General features: G+C 43.3%; 1 protein-coding gene across 3 annotated transcripts in view; it reads right to left on the reverse strand.

Moving 5' to 3' along the window:
* Positions 1 to 21,662, reverse strand: part of MTHFD1L (methylenetetrahydrofolate dehydrogenase (NADP+ dependent) 1 like) — a 191,436-nt gene that overhangs the window by 134,783 nt on the left and 34,991 nt on the right. For all 3 annotated transcript variants that reach the window (XM_023633058.2, XM_023633056.2, XM_070256470.1), the window contains exons 9-13: positions 17,941 to 18,032; positions 16,371 to 16,468; positions 13,472 to 13,645; positions 4,983 to 5,119; positions 3,226 to 3,272 (exon numbers count right to left, since the gene is read on the reverse strand). In XM_023633058.2, coding sequence (XP_023488826.1) covers positions 3,226 to 3,272; positions 4,983 to 5,119; positions 13,472 to 13,645; positions 16,371 to 16,468; positions 17,941 to 18,032 — 548 coding nt within the window. The remainder of the gene's footprint in view (positions 1 to 3,225; positions 3,273 to 4,982; positions 5,120 to 13,471; positions 13,646 to 16,370; positions 16,469 to 17,940; positions 18,033 to 21,662) is intronic.

The raw sequence follows: 21,662 nt of genomic DNA on the forward strand, positions 1-21,662 counted from the left end.
ATTTTTACATCACTAAATAGTCTTCAAAAAATAGTTTACTTGATATCCTATTATTAAACATTTAAGATTTTTCTAATTTTTTTTTTTTTAAGATTTTATTTTTTCCTTTTTCTCCCCAAAGCCCCCCGGTACATAGTTGTATATTCTTCCGTTGTGAGTCCTTCTAGTTGTGGCATGTGGGACGCTGCCTCAGCGTGGTTTGATGAGCAGTGCCATGTCCGCACCCAGGATTCGAACCAACGAAACACTGGGCCGCCTGCAGCGGAGCACGAGAACTTAACCACTCGGGAACGGGGCCAGCCCCTCTAATTTTTTAATGCTACAAATTATGTGATGATAAATGGTTTTAATATTAAATTTTTGCATACACATTCGATTTTTCCTTAAGATAACCTAAACATGAACTTATTTGGGCCAAAGGACATGAATATTTTTAAGGTACTTGATACATATTTCTAACTCCCTTCCAGAAAAGTTTTACGAACATACACTTCCCAGCAGTGCCTGAGTGGATTTCAATCTCTGGCAAAACTTGGTATTATTACTATTTTAAAAAATCCAATTCTGTCAATTTGACAAGCAAAATGATAACTGATAGTGGTTTTAAAGTAGATTAATTTGCTTATTAGTGAAGATAAACATTCATTGGTTAGTTAATATTTCTTTTCTGATGTTTCTTTTGAATCCCTTGCCTATTTTACAATTGGGATATAAGCTTTCCTTTCCAACTGTCTATCTGATGTTCACTTGGACGTCCACAGGCCCCAGACGGGACTCTCTTCTTCTGACCACTGTCCCCCTTTGCCACCACAGTTCAAACCTCACCCCCATTATTTCCCCAGTCCTCCATTTTAATAAATAATTCTACAGAGTTGCTCAATTTAGTATCCTGGATATCAGCCTTGAATTCTCCCCTTTGCTCACCCCCACATCTAATTCTGCAAACATGTCTAAAATCATTGACATCCCTTTTTCCATCGTTACTGCCACCATCCTGGGCCATATCACCATCCTCTCCCCCCTGGGCTACTTGCATAGTCTCCTCACCGGACGCCTAGTGTCCACTCTGAGCCCCCATCAATCTATTCTCTGCACAAAAGTCAGAGTGATCTTTATAAAGCTCAATTTGCGCCATGTTACCTGTCAAGATTCCTTCAATGGCTAACCATGCATGATTCTCCCAATAAAGTCTAGCGTCTTGGGTATGAACTGCAGCAGCCTGAAAGAGCTGGCCCATCGCTGTCCTTCACCCCCTCACTGCTCGCTGGCCCACGGGCTCCAGCCACGCTGGTGTCCTCTGGTTCCCTGAACAGGCCAAGCCCTTTCCTGCTTCAGGCTGTTCGCACCACCTGCGATGCCTTCCCTCATTCTTCACGAGTCTGGCTCCTTCTTGCCCTTCAAGGCTTACTATTTTCTCTTTCGATTCTTCATCTGGAATTTATTCAACCATTTTCCGCGATTATTTCTTAATTAAGTATCTTCCAGTATGTATTGTCTGTTCATGGTGCTCAGTCATCAAACATCTACTGAGCGTCAGGCACTGTGCTCAGAGCTGGGGAGCGAGGGATGAAGAAGGTACCAGAGATCCCCGAATTAAAGGAACAAACTGCCTGACTGAGTTTGGCCTACTCATCACAAGGTTGTTCCTTAAATTCGGCCCAACTCTGAGCTATGCAGCTAATGCCACATGACAGCAGGAGGCCAATGCCCTTTCAGTGCCGTCATGTGCTGCACAAGGACGCTTCGGTCAACGACAGACAGCATATACAATGTGGTCCCATAAGACGAGTACCACAGAGCCTAGGTGTGTGGTGGGCGACACCATCTAGGTTTGTGTAAGTACACCCTGTGATGTTCACACAACAACGAAATCGCCTAACAATGCATTTCTCAGAGTGTGTCCCCACTGTTAAGTGACGTGTAGTTGTATTCCTCAGCTAAATCCTGAGCCGTTCTGGGCATGTCCCTTGTACTCCATCCCCAACCTGGCCTCCTGGCTCTGGATCCTCCGGGCTCATCAATGTCACTCAGTCTCCATCAGACGTGAGGCTCAGGGCTATTTTTCTCAGCAATGCCTCGGACTATTCTTTATCCAAATTTTCCCTGTAGTGTCCCTGACACCTAGGCCTCCATGGGGAAACACTTCTCCTCTTCCTTCAGCAAAGACAACAAATATTTCCTAGCGAGGAGCTGCCACGTGCTGGGCACTCTGCTAAGTGCTGGGGCCTACAGCCTCTGACTCCCCACGGCCGAGCACACCCGATGGAGCAAACACACAATCTGTGGGGTGGAACAGAACCTAGGGAAGTCCAAGCTGGGCAAGGAGAGCAGAAAAGGAAGGGGAGAACATCCCAGGCTTAGGAAGAAGCTTGGAATCCAGAGACAACAGGGCAGGAATCTGCAAGGAGTTGACGGGGTAGAGAGAAGGAGGGGCGCACATGGGAACCTGAGACAGTGAGGCGGGGGAGAAGGTGGCAGCAGCGCCCTGGGACCTGCCATGCTGTGCCGGATGGAGAGTCATGGAGTAACTACTGAAACACACTAAACAGGAAAGTAACCCGCTCAGACTTAGGTTTTCGGAGGCTTTCTCAGGACCCGAACTCGGAGGCCAACGCAGAGAGCAGAAGTGATGGGACCTGGTCACTGGTCAGACACAGGAGATGAGGGAGTGGCTCTGAGGGTGTGGAAGGAGATCTTGGCGAAATAGGAATCGACACCATGACCCTTTTCCCCGTTTTTCTTTGGCTTTATTTGATTTTGGAGTCTCAGTTTACAGAAGTGAAGAGTCCAAGTGTTCCCGAGCTCGGGATGAACGACGGAGCTCAGGGCCCACATCCTGTTCTCCAGAAACGCTGAGGCCAGACAAACTTCGGGATTCAGAATATTTTGGAATTTAAGAAAGGCACTGTGATGGACATACAATTTATTTATAAAACACCCCAAGCAGGGTCTAGCTCAGTATCCATTAATCAAAAATAATATTTCTGCAGCAAAACATGAAAAGTCACACCAAGTGGCATCAACAAAAGCCTTAAATAGCTCACAACGCTGTATGTCAGGTTTTGCCACCAAATGAGCCATGAAAACATTTTTGGTTTTCTGAGTCTTTAGGACTTTAGGGGGTGAAGGATATAGGACTGTGGGCCTGTGCTGATGGGAGCACAGAAAAAAGGTGTCAGGAGGGAAAAACGGTGGCACACGACACACGTCTCTTTGCAGTCTTACCTCCTCCATGGGGATGACCTGGGCATATCCGCCGCCCGCAGCGCCTCCTAAACAGATCAGGCATCAGTTGATGAGTCACCAGGTACAGCTACACAGGACAGACAGAGCCCCAGGGACACAGCTCCCCAAACTCAACAGGGAGGCTTGTACCCCAAGATAAAATAATAACGGGCAATGAGAAACATTAACTGTCAATCAAAGCACAACAGAAGAGGAAAAAGTTCACGCTACGTCCAAGCGTGCGAATTAAGGACGGTGGTCTTTTTGTTCAAAAAAAGAGTAAAAGTAGGGGCCAGCCCGGTGGTGCAGCGGTTAAGTTCGCACATTCCGCTTCAGCGGCCCGGGGTTCACTGGTTCAGATCCCGGGTGCGGACATGGCACCGTTTGGCAAGCCATGCTGTGGTAGGCGTCCCACATATACAGTAGAGGAAGATGGGCATGGATGTTAGCTCAGGGCCAGTCTTCCTCAGCAAAAAGAGGAGAATTGGCAGCAGATGTTAGCTCAGGGCTAATCTTCCTCAAAAAAAAAAAAAGGAGTAATGGTAATACAGCAAATGTCATTACAGCAAAATATCCATCAGGATATGAGATTATTTTTTTAATTATTATTAGATCTATGTGGCTATGCTTCAGCTAATTCGCACATGTATGTAAGTATCAAAAACTTTGTTAAAAAAAAATCCACCCGATAAACTCAGACTAACCCACAATATACTTCAATCTAGTTTAGATAATAGTATGTAAGATTTATCAGGCTGTTCATCCCTCGAAATAATAATGCTATTACATTAAAAAGACTTCTCTTCCCTAAAACAACAGTGAGACCTTCCGCGTGCATATCCTGTTTTTTACATGCCATCTCATTTGGTCTTCACAACAACCTGTGAGCTTAGTGCTATAAGATTTCTACACTTTTGCAGACGCGGTTCAGAGAAATCATGAGTGGCTAAAGGTCACACAGCGGTTAGAGATACAGCCACGAATAAAACCTCGGCCTTCTCGCTCCAAGTCTAGTGTTTGCTCCACTACATAACGTATGACATTCTACGAGTTATCAATACTTAATGAGTTAGGAGTTATTAATACTTGTAACAGTAATATAAACACAATCCTGCTAAAACCCACAAAGTGCCAAGAACAAAAAGTAATTGCAGCAATAAATGCGATTGTAAAGTGAGTTGAAGAATGATTCATGATAAATCAATGAAGAAAGAGGGGTGGATGGGAAGGGGCCAGATGTGAGCCGAGCCACGGCCCAAGAGGAATTCCATCCCCTCTCTCTGTCCACAGCCGGTCAGTTTCCAGTGCCCCTCAGGCCCCACCCAGCAACTCTGATGAGACGAGGCTCAGAGCCCAACCAAAGGGCCTCTCACTGCCTGCGTGGGGAGCCTTTCTCCATGCAGGCAGTGAGGCTAGGATGATCAAACATCACTACAAATGGCACTTTCAGCATCACTGGCACAGAAGGTACCGATGAAACAGGAAGCTTCTGTGTGAAGTCAGAGTCCTGAGCAGGAGCCCCGCCATTGTTTGGGGGCACCAAGGGCTCCACTCACACCCCCCTACAGCTCCCTCTGCGGGAGGAGCAAGTTGGGGTGACCTCCACATACTGATTGTGCAGGAGGGGGCGCGTGTAGGGATGAAATGCACCAGTTCCTGATAAGTTTCAACTCCATGTCTGTTAATGACGTTCTTTTTAAACTTTTCTCCCCCTAAAATTTTGCTCTGAGAAATACACTAGTGACTAAATAAAGTACCTTTAACTCCAAAAGTCGGTCCTTGAGAAGGCTGCCTCAGACAGGCAAATGAGTTGACGTTCAGGTGAGCAGTCAGTGCCTGGACAAGCCCGATCGTCACTGTACTTTTCCCTTCTCCAAGAGGGGTGGGTGTGATCCTGATTTGGGGGGAAAAAATAGTGAATTTAATAATATTTTCTAGAGAAGCTACAAAAAAATCAACCTATGAAAAATCAACTAAAATCAACTTACGCAAAATCAACTAAATCAGAGGATATTGGTAAGAGAATATACCAATCCAAAATACACTTAATAATCCAAATTTCTTGGACCATGATGGTCTACCCATATCACAGAGGCCATGCTTAAAGTCTGGATACACACATCTTTGCCAAGAGACCAAAAGAAGTTATTCGGCAGGGGTACTAATAACATTATCAACGTCAAGAAACGGCATAGAATCATCCATCAAAATGGTTTAAATAATTAAGCTGATGTCATTGCTTGCTGATGGGTAATTTGGTGTTTGTTCTTCCAGGGCCATTTACGGGGGCATAACGTGGGCACAGGGCCTAACTCAACGGTCCATGAGTAAGCGAGGCTTGGACAGGCACTCAGGATTAGAAGGGATCCTAACGTCCCCACTCATCCACCTCCTTCTAGATATCAGTAGATATCAGTGCCCAGGGTTGTAGCCGCCATGTTTGAACACAAGCAGCGATGGAGTTCATGACCTCCCGGATGGACCATTCATTTCCAGCCAGGTTTTTTCTTTAAAGATTGGCACCTGAGCTAACATTTGCCAATCTGTTTTTTCTTCTGCTTTTTCTCCCCAAAGCCCCCCAGTACATGATTGTATATTTTAGTTGTGGGTCCCTCTAGTTGTGCCATGTGGGACGCCGCCTCACTGTGGCCTGATGAGCAGTACCATGCCGGTGCTCAGAATCCAAACCAGCGAAACCCTGGGCTGCTGCAGCGGAGCGCGTGAATTTAACCACTCGGCCAGGGGGTCTGCCCCTTCCAGTGAGCTTTTACAGTTAGAAAGTTCTTTTTCCTAAAGAGGAAATGTCTGCATTCCTGTAGCCTCCTATCTCTTGGAATCAGACACACAAAGCCCCACCCCTTCCCATACTACAGCCTCTCAAATATTTGGAAAGACTAAGTCCAGAGATTCTGAGGACACTACACTAAGGCTCTGAGGAGCTCACTGTTGACTACAACCCCCTACAAAACCCAGCATCACAGGTTCAGGACAACATCACAGAATCAAGTTATAGGACAGGTGTGTACTCCACTCCCAAGTAAGGCCTCATAAAATAGGTCCTGAGCTACTCTAACCATTGTAACAAGTTTTAAAAACTGTCATTTGGGCTTGCAATTTGGTCCTCCATGAGTCAGATGGTGCAAATCAGGTTGCCTAGGATATTCAACCACAACAAAACCGGTGATAGAGTTTTCTGACCCACAAAACCTAATTATGTGACCACAAAGAAGTAATGCCCTTACTTCATCATCCCCAACCATCTCAGGCCACCACAGCAATCCAAATATGTATTAAGTACTACTATGGGCCAGGCTACTGACTATGGGGACACAATGATGACCACGTTGGATTCCACTGCTGTCCTCACAGAGCTTATGGCTGCCAGAGGATGTGCCCAGACAAACTAGCAATTACAATGAACGTGATAAATACTAAGACGGATGGATAGGACAATTAGACTGTATTATGAGAGCACCTGGAAGGAGACTCTAATTAGATTTGGAACACCAGGGAAGGCTTCCTGGAGGAAGTAACATCTAAGCTGAGATCTGACAAATGCATAAATATTAACTGGATAAAACTGAGGCTGAGTTTGGAGTAATTAACGTGCTAGGCTCTGTGCTTTATATTTATCAGGTTAATTATTTTTATCCCCACTTGATAGATGAGGAAACTGAGGCAGAGGGAGTTTAGGTCACTTGCCCAAGGTCACACAATTAGTAAGCAGAAGAGCTGGGAATCAAACCCAGGAAAGTCCCCCGACATCACTAGGTTATTTCTATGGATGGAAAACATTAACTATAATTAGCAATTTAAAGCATGGGAATGAGTGAGATTACTCAATGAGAGCGTGAAAAAAGACAAAGACAGAATTGCTAGGAACATTTCCTCCTGAGGAGTAGTCAGAAGCAGAGAGACCGAAGGAAACTAGGGAAAAGCAGCAGAAAGTTGGAAAAACCCTCAGGAGGAGGCAGGGGCTTGTCAGGGGAGCCTCGGCAGGACACCAAGGGTGGTCCAGAGTCAAATGCGTGGGGTCTGAAGCCGGGTGAGGTCTGAGAAGCCGTCACTCGATTTAGCAACGAAAATGCTGGTGACCTCTGTGCAGGGGGAGCTGGTGAGCCAACCCGAACACAGCTCGGTGAGGTCAACCTCAGACTCCTCCAGCCACACGACACTGGGTCAACATGAACACTCAGAGTTAGAGGAAGGTGTTTATGGGTTGAGCCAACTTTCTAGTTCCTTAGGTACAACATGAAGAAAAGCAGTGAAAAAGCCACAGGCATCCCAATGTCACCACAGCCTGTGAAGAAAATGCAGTGTCAACCACAGGGTAGTGGAAATACCATAGTGAGCACTGACTGTCTGCAAAGGACGAGGTGGTTGACTTCAGCGTGTCACATGAAGGATTAAAGGATCATTCCCAAGGAGATGCTAAATCAGCTGCTGGAGACAGCCCAGAGCCGGCACGCCCAGAGATGACCTCCGCGCAACTTCAGCTAACGTCCAATTCTTAATTAGAAACACAGGGCTGCTTAGCCTTCTGCCAACTAAACGATTCAGGAAACTCAGAAAGGAGGAAGTATTTATTCGGAGCAATAAAAGGAGAGCTCTGAGAAAATCTGTTGCACGTCATTCCTACATTTGGTATCAAAATTTGGTTTAATTGTTGTGCCAGTATCTTGAGCTCGTTTTCCAAATTATCAAGTTGACTTAGAAAAGACCAAGAGCCATGTTAACCTAATTCTGTGAGAGCTTATAGTTTCTGGAGATGGAATTGTAATTGCTATTCACCCCTCCCTCAACTTGACCCAGCAGATTTATGTGCCCCCTCTGATATCCCACAGCATTATCGTGTGTTTATGGTGTAATTTTTGCGAGGGCATTATGCTAAGCTTCCTGACATGTCTGGCTCACCTACCAGGCCACTAGCTTACTGAGGTGAAGGACTATGCCCACTCTCCTTGATTTCTGTCACTTGTCTAGGGTACAGATAAGTAAGAAACAGTTGACAAACAAATGACATGGGGCTGGCCCGGTGGCACAGCGGTTAAGTGCGCACGTTCTGCTTCAGCGGCCTGGGGTTTGCCAGTTCGGATCCTGGGTGTGGACATGGCACTGCTTGGCAAGCCATGCTGTGGGAGGCGTCGCACATATAAAGTGGAGGAAGATGGGCATGGATGTTAGCTCAAGGCCAGTCTTCCTCAGCAAAAAGAGGAGGATTGGCAGCAGATGTTAGCTCAGGGCTAATCTTCCTCAAAAAAACAAAAAAAAGAATGAGACTGTTGCTAAGACAAATATTTATTGTCAACTACAGTAAAAATGTATTGAAGTCCTCTGTGACAATTTGGACACGATCTGAAAGAAGTTGACCATGTACTCAAAAGTCAAAGAGATCGCTTAGGCAGAGAGAAGTCGTAAAACTCAGAACCACTCTCAAAATCTAGAATCTTGTTAAACGCATATATTATTGCCATCAGCCTGGAGTCTAACCATGAATTCCAAAACTATACGCTCAAACACTGTATGAATGTATATCACTCATCCCAGGCACCTTCACGATTTGAGGGTTTTTAACAAGCCTTGTATTATCTAGCGATAAACTCTATGTTCCATTTGGTTGTTTCCCATCACACTTGACTGAGGTCAATAGTTCAAAGGCCCTGTCAGTAGTGGTTTCTTCTAAATTCTGCAAGAAGTGCAAATAAAAGAAAAACTCACAGACAGTTAAATAGTTACCCAAGGCAGAAAAGCAGAACCTTAGAAAAGTTAGTAAAGGTTTCTACATCGACCAAAATGAGTTGAAACATTTAAAAAAAGAAAAAACTCAAATCAGGTATTTGGCATTCTATAGAAAAAAATGAAGCGCCATGAATGATTTTCATTTTTCTTTAATGTGAAATTCAGTCGACTCACAGACCAGTTTGAGTTTTTTTTTTAACGGCTCTGTCCAAGCAATTCAGAGAAGTTCTAGAAACTTCTGCACAGAAATCGGTAAAGGGCCGATGGAGACGGATCCTGCACACATATTCAACGCCCCACAGCTGCAGTCTGAGTCAAGTTCTCAAACAAATTCCTTTTCATTAGTGTAACTGGGAAAATATGTAGAACCCAAGAGCCCCTAAGATTCTTTTGGCATATTTCCCTGAATAATTCCCAATGCTTCTCGTTTTGTCAGGCAAAGCAAATACAGTGATGTGTAGGTGTAAATACCAAGCGATGTGTAGCTGATGAAACACAGATGATGCTGATGGAGTAAGAAATTCTAAAGTTTGAAGAACAGCTTTTTAAAACGAATTAATCTGTTCTGCATTTGGGTTATTAATAGTAAAAGATTTTCTTAAAAAGCCCGTTTTATATTTTAATCCCATTCTCGATATATTTAAATCACATTTATACATAAATTCAAATGTACAAGAACAAATAGATTGTTATTTAGGTTTACGGAAAAATTACTTGGGTATCTGAACTCTAAAGCATGAGAAAAGATTTATGTTATAGTATTCAGAAAAAAGGCAGGACACATAATGGTATTTATGGAATGATCTTAATGCACAGATAAAATCCTGAAGAAAATATAAAAAATTTTAATACTTTTCACTAAAGAGGTTTAGTCTCCTTTTTACTTTCCTTTATGTTAAGTTTTTATACAATAGGCCAATATTTTCAGAATAAAAAAGCTTTCAGAAAAAGGAGTGATTTTCCATTTCACAGAGTGGTCATTTATATTTCTGTAGAAGTTGCAACAGTGTGTCTAACAGCTTGCTGATGTCATTTTTCCATAATTGACCTGACCAAAAGTAAAACTATGGAGGTGATTTTTATTTCAAGTGAACTTTTCATTTTAATTATTTTTTCTCCTCTTTCTCGCCAAATCCCCCCAGTACATAATTGTATATTCTAGTTGTGGGTCCTCCTAGTTGTGGCATGTGGGACGCCGCCTCAACATGGCCTGATGAGCGGTGCCATGTCCACGCCCAGGATCTGAACCAGCGAAACCCTGGGCCGCTGAAGCAGATTGCACGAACTTAACCACTCGGCCACGGGGCTGGCCCCATTCATTTTAGATTATAAGCAAAATGATGGTCTGTGTTGTAGGCTGATCTCAAGCATCCAGCTATTAAAAGATTAGAAAATGAAGGTAATTTACACACTTACAAAAATATGATTTGCTGTGCTGGTGGGGGGAGTTTATTCCCCCCTCATGGAAGAGAGTGTGGTATATCTTTTCCAGGAACCATCAAGTTCTGCTGGAGATGCATGCGTATCTCAGAATCCTACCCTCACAGCTTTGTTTTTCAATGCAGTTGAACAGAATGCAATTTAACTTCTGTTCCTTCATCGGTCTTTGTTAAGTAAGGGAACTTATACCACAACGTCAGAAAAAGAACTGTTGATCTCCAGGGGTTAAATTTGTACTTGAGAATTCAGGTTTAATTTCATCTACAACATGGCAGCCCAGCTTCTTGAGCTCAGTTACACACATCCATGCTAGCAGAGAGACAATGTGGAGGAACATTCTACTGGGTGAGGACCAACACGGGGCCGTAATCCTAGGTAGCCAGGCTGGTGGTCACTCTCCAGCCCGTGGCTGGAGGCCAGGCCTTGACGATGTGACATCAAGGTTGAAATCTGCTAATGATACCCTCAGAGCTTTTGTTTAGAAGTATCAATTCTGAGATCCCAGCTAAGGCCAGGGGCATGTCCGGATTTGTGTTTTTATTTCTAATACTGACAAGTCCAAACCTCAGTAAATCACAGCCGCTCCATATGAAAAACTCTGGCATGAGTCTCCCTTTGCAAACTGAGAACACACCCTCTTGAGTTTTTCTTAAGTCTTCTTACCCGAAACGGGGTGAGGACACCAGCACACCCACCAATGCACATCAGCCTGGAAGAAGGGGACAAATCCGCAGACAAGATGCTGAACTTGCTTTAGACGTTCTTAACGTCCAAGAGTTTGTTTATTCACTGCAAACGAACTTGCATGAAGTATACTCCCAGGAAAGAGACACTGACTAGATGTGTGCTGGGCCCCAGGAGTCCCCCGAGGAGGCAGCTGGCTCCCTTCACGGATCTGGCCCAGAGGGGGCCTACAGGTGGGACCAACATCTCCCCTCGGCAAGGAGCTTTGCTGCAGCTCTGTTATGGGGACATTAGGGTTGGGGTCCTAAATTGGAAAGGACCCCATTAGGGTCAGGAGTTCAACTGGAAGGGAGCGGGAAGCCTGAAGGAGAAGGTTTAAGCCACAGGGAACTGAGATGCTACCGCAAGGGAGGAATCCCTTAAAACTACGGCTGCCGAGCGACTCTGAAAGACTGTGGCTGTCCACCTCTCCTCAAAACAGTAACAGGAGGAGGTGGAGAAAGAGGAGGAGGACGGGGAGTGGGTGGGAAGGGAGAAGAGAGAGGGAGAGGAGACATGAAGGAATTATTAAACCATTAAAGAGGTGAGACTATGGATGCTATCTTGCTTTATCTGTAGCTTTGTTTGTTTGTTTTTCGGTGAGGAAGATTGGCCCTGACCCAACATCTGTTGCCACTCTTCCTCTTACTGCTTGAGGAAGATTGGCCCTGAGCTAACATCTGTGCCAATCTTCCTCTATTTTGCATGTGGGACACCGCCACAGCATGGCTTGATGAGTGGTGTGTAGGTCTGCACCCAGAATCTGAACCTGCAAACCCCAGGCTGCCGAAGTGGAGTGCGCAAATTTAACCACTATGCCAGCGGGCTGGCCCCTATTTGTAGTTTTAAAAAGTTGAATTCACCTCTAGGCATTTTTCCTAGGGAGACAATGGACAAATGTAACAAGACACATGCCCAAGTCGTTAATTTCAGCACTGTTTATAATGGCCGAAAAGGGGAAACAATTTAAGCGTCCATCAACAGAGAATTGGTCCAATGAATTACGAGGCATCCCTATGATATTTTCAAACCGTTTTTCTGCCTCCATATAGTTGAAGAATTAGAAACATGCAGTACTATCTTATCAGCAACTGAGCCAAGGCAGTGCCTCTCAGGGCTAGGAAGATGTGTAAAATGGAATCCACCTTCATCTCAGGCATTTTTATCCCCCCCCCCGCCCAGGACTCCCTTCCCTAGCACTTTAAGAATGTTGGATGCGAGCGGTGGAATATTACGTAGTCATGAAAAAGGACAACACAGCTCCGTATGAACTCCCATAGAGCTGGGTACACAACACTTTGTTGACTAATCAAGTCACAGACAGAACAGCATGTATGGGATGGTCTCATTTGATGGTCTCAAATGTTAACAGTCTGGGTGGTAGGATTCAGGAAGGTTTACTTTCTCATTCATACTTCTGTATTTTTGGAATATTTGTACAATGAGCATGCATAATTTTCTAACTAGAAAAAGAAATAAAGTACTTATAATAATCATTAGATATGTAAAAAGGAAGTTAACGATGAGTCAAGTCCAGTTATTAGAAATGTCTCTGCCTGTTAACAAATAAGTTTTTGTACCTCAAGCCTTGGCTTACATATCATTTGCATGTCTATGCAATGAAATTTCAAGACAACAGAGGAATTTATATGGTCTCATGATGCTCCCTCAGGTCACATTGAATGAATATTTGAAATCCCTTGCTTTCTATCATCCTTCAGCTAGTGAATGTATTTCTTTTTAAAAAGAGAGAAATTAAAGCAAACCCTCCTTTTCACAAAAACTGCACATTTGCCTTTTGTAAAATGACCAATGCAAATGAAAATGGGCCAACATTAAGTCTGAAATGCAAGAAAAGAGAAACAATGAGTTTTTGTAAATACAAAAATGAGAAATATTAAGGATATTAATAGAAAAACATGAGTTTCACACAATGATTTGTACATTTTCCATTAAAATGTTTTTTTCTGAGAACACACACAGAAAATCTCTACTCTGTTCAAAATATTTCACTTTAAATTCTTATTTTGATTTTTATCATGAAAAGCTAAATGAAAAATCCAAAGTGGAACAAGGGTGATCAAGACATCTTAAGAGAAAGAGAAAATAAAGGGCTGGATTAGGAACTCCCTTTGCTTTATCTTTTGTGGAGGAGGTTAATTTGTTTTGCGCCGAAAATAAAAACTTACCTCATGTCCAACAAAGGGATGCCAAGTGAAATGGACAAAATAACGCCACATTTGAGAATAGGATGGATTTGATGGGTGTGACGACAGATACAAAGATAGAAGAGAGTTTTGTAAACAGGCCCTTTTTAGTAAAATAGATTTGAAAGTGGTCTTACCCAGCCACTAAGACGTATTTTCCATCTGCTTGGTCCTTTAACCTCTCCAGCAAGGACAAACGTACTTTGGCTTTGCTTTTGCCATAGATCTCAATTTCATCTGGAAGCAATCCTATCTCCTTGGCGAGGACATCCACGGCTTTTGGAGTCTGCGCTCTTGAAATCTCAATATCACTGGGGGGAAAATACAGAAGGGGCAAGAGTCTTCTCAGCTTAGGTGGTCGCTGATTGAGCGAAAAACAGCCAGACACCACGCCAACAATTAAATCAACGCAATGGCTTTGTGGTCCTTTGTCCAAGCAGTATTAAGCACAACTGCTAACAATTAATGTGCATGAGAATGGTACATTTCTTTAGAGAAGCAACTCCTAAAAACTCATAAAGATCCTAGAATGCTGCCCAGGTACAAAGATGACACCTACACCCAAGGAGATGAGAACTGTCTATTACAATGTGTCCTTCGGCCTCCTGTAAGTATAAATCCATTGTGGAGTACGATGCTTTCTGTGGGTCATCAGTGCACTCGAAAACCACAAATACATGGGTTATTGCATAATGCTCTTACTGGGCTAGGATCATGTGTCCCTTGGCTATTCAAAAATGTGGAAATGCTATTGTGTTTTATCTGTGTCCATACTTTCCCTCTCTCCTTCCTATTTCAAGTCTGAAATCATATTTCAAAATGTTTAATTAATTGCATAACTGTCGGTAAATGGACCTAGTGGCCGAAGCTCAACCTCAGATGCAGGAAATTTTAGGAACTCCAGAGTGTTACTGGGCAAATGATTTAACTGTTCTCTTTCACGGGCAAGATGAGAACCCCACTGCTCATCTTACAGGAGTGCTGCGAACGTCAGCATGTGCTGAGATTCTCAGAGACAGCCTTTCGGGGCTCCTGAGCTCAGCCATTTCTCTTCATCCATCTGTCTGTCTGAACATCTGTTTGAGAGTGCGACCTGGCAGGCCCAAGCCAGACCTTAGGAGACCAGGCATCAGAGACTTTGTCTTAAGGGCTGACATCTGAGAAGAGCGCAGTGCCCCGACCGTGTGCCCCGACCGTCCTGGAGCCCTTATGTGGGGGCACAGCAGCATCCCCCAGTGGAGGCCAATCGCCCTCTCCACTGGCAGGCAGACTCTGCTCTGGTTTTTTCCTGTTGCTGCAGCTGACAACTTACTCTCAGCCCCCATACTGTTCTCCACAGCGGTCTCACCTTGGGGCAAGAGATCACAGTAAACCTGACTCCAGTCCTGACTTTTCTGAAGGGCGCTAGAGCAGCTCGGAGAGGGGAGAGCACGCCTGGGGCCAGACGTGGGCTGAGCTCTGTGCGGCGGCAGCAGCAGCAGTCCCCTCCCCAGGCTCGCCTGCATCTTCCCCTCCCAGTCCTCCCTCCAGCCCGCCACTCACCACCGTCCACACTCCTACTCCACTTTTGCTTCCCTGGCTCTATCTTTTTTCTCTTCCTCTCCTGCCACAGTCTCCTAAACTGAACAGCCCACTCTTGGAAAACCTCCACGGTTTTCTCTTCCCTAGCTAAAGAGTGCTAGTGACATCATCTTGATTTTTTGGCTGATTTATAAACTCCTCAGCCTGTCTCTCTTTCCCCAGGGGCTCTAGAATTCAAATTTGGTGAAGCAATTAAAGCACTTTTTCCCCAAGCAGAATTTATTTTGATTTATACAAAGATTTTGGTATACGATTTGGGGGGGGGGGGGTCCATCTCAATTTTTTTTAGCTTTCTGTAAGGAGAGTTTACTCATTTGCTTTTAAAAATTAAGGTCCTATAACAACATAAGGAACTGCAAAAATAAGATATTTGATGAAACAGATTGTAAAACTACAGGGGTGATATTACAAAGAACAACAGGCCTCGGAATCCATGTATTAATGAACACAGAAGATGACTATGATGTTTAGTCTATTTCTGGGGCAAAAACATAGCCTGGGGGGTTTCACCAGCCTGGGACCTTATAATCACACCACAGTGTTCAGCTGACTGCCCAAGGAAACAGAGGTCAATTCTAAAAAGCAACTGGTTATCAACTGAAAAATGAGTCAATTACTGGAGGTTTTATCTACCGACACGCTGTGTATTCCAATGCTGGTGGACTGGCCCATGCAGAGATGGGCTGGCAGGATGCACACCCTGGATGAAGGGGCTGGGCCCGACTCACCGGAGCGGAGGCAGTCAGCGAGGATTCATTATGAGGCTGGAAAATACATTTCTCTGGCTCAGATATCATATCTAACTAATTATTCTAAGTCACATGCTGAGACTATGGCCTGCAGTCTGTATTTCCAGATTTACACAGAGAGAATATGTAGCTTACACTTCATTAAATACCACTGAAGAAAATACCCATCTGGACTCTCACAGAGCATCCTGTCAGACAGAAGACAGCACCACGTTCTTATGAAAGCTGAGCTCACTTCCCACATGGAACGGAGTCTGGTTTGGCTGGTCATTTACCCCCAGAGGAGAAACCGACCTGGCCCTTAGGACCAAGCTGACATGTGTGTTGGGCATTTCCAACACTGAAAAGGTCTTCCAAATATTACATTACTACATTTTGTCAAATCAAAGACATCATTATTTTATGGACCAGTAAGAAGAGAAAACATCGGCATTGAACACAAGATAGACCATCAATGGTCATGTGTCTCCTGATCTGAGAAATGAAAAAGTACGCGTCGTAGAATTTATAGAATATGGTAAAAAAATGCCCATTATGACTTAATTTTGGAGGGCTTCAGAGAAAAAATTGTACAGTAATTTGATTAGAGAAAATTATCTACCCACAAAGCCGTAATACCATGAGTTGTACCCCCACCCAATGGATAACCTCAATATCTAAGGCCCTTTGGCAAGCTGACATCAGTGTAGACGAATCACCCAGATACCTTGGCACGGGGGAGAGAGGCTGAAGCTTCAAGCAGTGAAGTCTCCACCTGGAGTACTGCTGCTCCCGGAGCCATCTCCTGCCACTACTGACCACGTTCTTCAGCAGGGACAGAAAAAGGAAAGCATGTTACAAACGTACAAGCTGACAGCGATGTGTCCAAACCATGAAAATACCGTTCAGGGATGTTATGTCATGAAAAAGATGATAAAGTTGCACTATAACCCAAGTGAGTATCAAGAATAATTTTTTTCACATAATTAAATCGTAGGTTTTTCTTAGAAAGGAAAATGTGAGCTATTGCACCATTAAAATAGTTTAAGAGCTCACTAGACATGAAGTATATGGTAAAATTATACTGAGTGGGTTCTCCATCTTCATTAGGAAAAAAATGAGGAAAATATGAGAATGTATGAACGATTAGCTTCCAGATCCAGCTTCCAAAATTTGCAACCCCATTTCGAGTACAACCCTCCTACAGTTGATATAATAGAACAAGCAAATCGAATCATTAAATAGTGAAACACACACACACAGAAATAAAATTTGGCTTTCGTTGAGATGTAGCACATAATCCTTACAGAAACATATTATATCCCACTTTGAAGTAAAAAGTTGTAACCGTGTACTACTACGAGTGTAGGAAAGAAATGAACTACAACTTGCTTCTGTTTAATTCTACTGTGGCAGGAACTGAGGCCCAGCTTTCTCTACTGCTGCTCAGTGCCACTGCCAGCAGCCATGACCACGGCAGGCTCCGGCATCACCAGGACACAAGAGCTGCAGATCTTGGGCTCTGGGTCACACAGATGGTGGTGGCTCGAAAAGATGTCCACAAATTCTTTAAGACTCCTGTCCTCAGGAGGTGAGCCTTGGTGGCTCATTTATAGCAAAGAGGAAGAAAGGAAGTGCCAGCCTGTGACTTTGAAGATTAGGTCATAAAACCTACTGCGGCTTCCTCCTTGCTCTCTCCTTTGGATCACTCATTCTGGGGTAGGTGAGCAGTCCTATGGAGACGTCCACATGAGGAGGAACTAAGGCATCCTGCCAACAGCCAATGAGGACTTAAACACCACAGGCCAACAGCCATGTGAGTGCGCCATCTTGGAAACGGATCCTCTGGACACTGTCAAGCTTTCAGGCGACTGCAGCCCCGACTTATCTCTTGATTTCAACTGCATGAGAGACTCTAAAGCAGGACCATCCAGCTAAACTGCTCCCGAATCTCTGACCCCAAGAAACTGTGAGGTAATAAATGCTTCTTGTTTTAAGTTGCTAAATGTAGGGGGTAATTTATTACATAGCAACAGACAACTAATAAGGAACCCTGCTTTGGGTCCCTCCCTCATGCCTCATGTGATAAAAGGCAAGTAACTTAATTTTTCTGTCTCCATTTCCTCATCTATCAAATGGGAGTAACATTTCATAGGGATGTTGTGAGAATTAAATGACATTATGTGGGTAAGGTGTTTAACACCGTGTCTGCTAAACAGAAAACACTCGCAAACCGTTAGCAACTGTCAATCAAAGCTCTAAACTCAAAAATTCTCAAACAGCTGTGTCAAACACACCTGAATCCGCAGAGCTGCCGCGAGAAGAGACACATCGTTGTCCGCGATGAGGCCGCTAAAATGTACCACGGGAGAACCACATCCAAGTTTCCCTGTTAAAAAGTGAGGAAAGAAACATTTGCAGCATATTATCATTTATAACTAATTGCGTGTTGTAAAAAGCCAGCACGTTGAATCTTGTTCTCATTTTCAGCCAAGGATGTTAGGATGTCACGGCACAGCGATAGGTAGGCCACCAGTCCCTGACCCACCTTGGGGCTCCTCACTGGCCCACAGACTTCAGAGTTAGACTGGATTAAAATGTCGCCTCTCCCTCTTACTAGCAATTGTGACTTTGGGCCGGTTAGTTAATGTTAATCAAGCTCATAAAATTTCGTGAGAATTGAATGTGATAGGGTCTGTAAAGTGCTTGGCATGTAGTGTGTATGTTTAAACAATACATATGAAATAAAAGCAATCTCACTTATGAATATAAAGTATAAGGAGGACTAGGGGCCAGCCCAGTGGCAGAGCGGTTAAGTCCGTGCACTCTAGTTCCAAAGCCCAGGGTTTCACGGGTTCAGATCCTGGGTGTGGACCTGGCACTGCTTATCAAGCCATGCTGAGGCGGTGTCCCACACAGCACAACCAGAAGGACCGACAACTAGAATATACAACTGTGTCCTGCGGGGCTTTGGGGAGAAGAGGAGAGGAAGAAAAGATTGGCAGCAGATGTTAGCTCACGGCCAATCTTCAAAAAAAAAGAAGAAGGGGGACTGAAACTTCCGTAGGACGAGCCCAGCCAAAGTGTCACGTGAAAGGTCAGGCTTTCTTTGCTAATTCAAGAAATCCCTGCTAGAAAAGTAATGTGACCAATTTTCCATCAAAACTGAGAAATTACATTTTAGGATATTAATTTTAGGGATTACCTGGATTTCCAAATAGGCATTTATAAGAACTACTTTTCCCTCCTTTAGTTGCACTTATGAAGTTTATGAACAGCAAACACACACATAAGACGTCTACATCCTCCCGCAGAGAAAAGAAACATTTCTAACGGCAACTTTTTTGAACTAAGAAATTATCTTCTTTTTTTGGGGACCACTCTACTTTTAAATTATCCATTTTTTTGACAGTCCTTTGCAAGAAAGAGCACAAAACACTTCAGAGTACGTGTTTTGTGATGTTCTGTTGTCAAATGTATTAAGGGTGTTGGAAAAATCATATCCCCCGGGTACTGTTTAAAGATCAGCAACACTACAGTTTTATAAATCATATTTAGGCAAAAGCCAAGAGTCCAGGGGAGGAGAGAGGTTTGTTTTGTTTTGTTTGAACTACCAGAGATCTGATCTCAAGATCCCGTCCAACCACTACGGAGAATACATACGCTTCTCTCTTTCTTATCTCTATCTTTAAATGATGGAGAAATAAGAAAAACGTACATTTTAGGAGCTAGTATCAATTTATAAATGCATGTTCCTAGAATATAACCACAAATAACCAGATGAATGAAGAAAATTTCACCCACAGAATTACATAGTGATTAATTCCTCCCATAAGCTCAGCCACCGCCTTGCAGAAAATAGAATGTGCCTAAAATCAACAAAGATTTTTAAACACAACGCAAAGTGAACATACACATATATTTTAAACTTTAGAAGAATCCTGTAGGAACCAATCTTTCTCTTTTTGAAGAAACAGTTATCTGAATTTCAGTAATGCTTTTAGTGTATTATTTTCTTCTCTTTCCATTCTATTCCATCCAATAAAATTAAATGAAATGCTTTTTTTTTTTTTTGAGGAAGATTAGCCCTGAGCTAACTGCTGCCAATCCTCCTCTTTTTTTTTTTTTTTGCTGAGGAAGACTAGCCCTGAGCTAACATCCATGCCCATCTTCCTCTACTTTTATATGTGGGATGCCTGCCCAGCGTGGCTTGATGAGCGGTGCCAGGTCCGCACCAGGGATCTGAACCGGTGAACCCCGGGCCCCCAAAGCGGAAGGTGCACACTTAACGGCTGCACCACCAGGTCGGCCCCTGAAATGCCTTTTTAATCAAAAAACGTACAACGCTTATCCTAAGATGACTGGATCAGAAGTTACTGTTATTTTCTTCTGTGTACTATTCTATACTTCACAAATTTTCTATCACGAACATTGTTATTAGATTTGTACTAGGAATCAATGTATCTTAAAACCAAATTAAACGTTCTGAATCCAGGGGATGTGAAGCAATTAAGATGGTAACTCAGTGACTCAGGAATATGTTCTTAATAAATTTCATGGCTAAAGAGAATCGAGAAAGGAAATCATTACCTCACTGCCCTACCTGTGTAGATGTAGGCCTCCACCAGAAGGGCTGTTTACACTGGCCTGCGAGTCCAGCAGGGGGCCCATCCCAAACCAAATGGGTCTTTTCACTTCCCACTATCACTCCCCAGTAACTCACGGTTGCTTCAGGAACGAATCAATGAATCATTTTAAAAGATAGCCTTTCCTTCATAGTTTCTCTATCACAACAGAACTTTCTACAACAGGAAAATCTAAGGCTAAAGTGTTAGAATGCTTTCTCTGCAAATCAGAGCAGCCCTCTCGCTGATGGGAGCTGTTTTGAGATGACCCTGGGAATTCTGCCAGAACAAATGAAACGGGAGGGACCAGGGCACATTCTTCTGTCTTCCTGCCATCTCTGCTCCGTTGGAAACGTTTCAGCCTTTCCGCAGTCTGGCCCAGGGCACCCCTCTCATCACAAAAGCACTGTCTGAACCCATAGGCCGACTTCTAAATATCTTCTCCTCCTCTAGGAGAACGAGCCACTCCAAAAAAATTTACGTGAAGTTTTGAACACAGGAAGAGCTAAAAATTACAAATTAGTACAGACAAAAATTTCAAAAGACACTGGTGATTTTTAAGTTTTTAAGCTAAATCTATTAACCTTTTAGGATAAACAGTAAAACGCAATAAATGAAATTTTAGTAGAATTGTTGTGACAATGCTCTCAAGAGTGTCACTCGGAGCTTAAAATATCTGAATTCCACTATCAAATGACAATGTATTACTATTTTTTTAAAGGAATACAATACAAGAATCTTCAAAGAAAGGAATATAATTAAAATATTAGTCTCAACTTATATGAGTAGCTTTTTTGAAATGACGGAAACCAAATCAAGAAGGAATTAATAGTGTTGCATATTCTAAATGGCTTGAGCCTTTTAAAAATGTTAAATACATTGTACTGAAAACTAATTAAAATTTGAAATGAAACACTAGCAATAATATATCTCAGGGATGGGTCCAAAACATCCAGAATTTCCTGGAAAAAAATTTAAGGAAAACAGGTAATAGAAACAATGAATTTTAGAATAATTAAAGTTCAAAAGTCATAAGCAAATATCCTTCTTTTATTCTAAGTATATTAGGATAATGATTAAGTTACATGCGCAGCTAATTTCTCTAAAGCTGCCTAGCTTACATTCTTAGAACATCCTGGAACCTCTTCCTTCCTTGGGCTTGATTTTTCAAACACTGACTTATGTTCCACTAACATGATGTCTGAAAATTATTTCGTGTGCTGGCGGTGTGGCAACAATGAAGTGGAGCGAGCGTGTGGAGGGAGTGAACCGACATTGGCAGCTACTATGAAAGAGGTGCTGCACCTGAGGTGGTATCTCATTTAGTCCTTCCAACAGGCTTGCTTCCATCTTACCCACAAGGAAACTGAGGATCAGAGAGCTTAAGTTATTTG

The sequence above is a fragment of the Equus caballus genome, chromosome 31 (assembly GCF_041296265.1).
Source record: "Equus caballus isolate H_3958 breed thoroughbred chromosome 31, TB-T2T, whole genome shotgun sequence".
In the NCBI taxonomy this organism is placed as follows: Eukaryota; Metazoa; Chordata; class Mammalia; order Perissodactyla; family Equidae; genus Equus; species Equus caballus.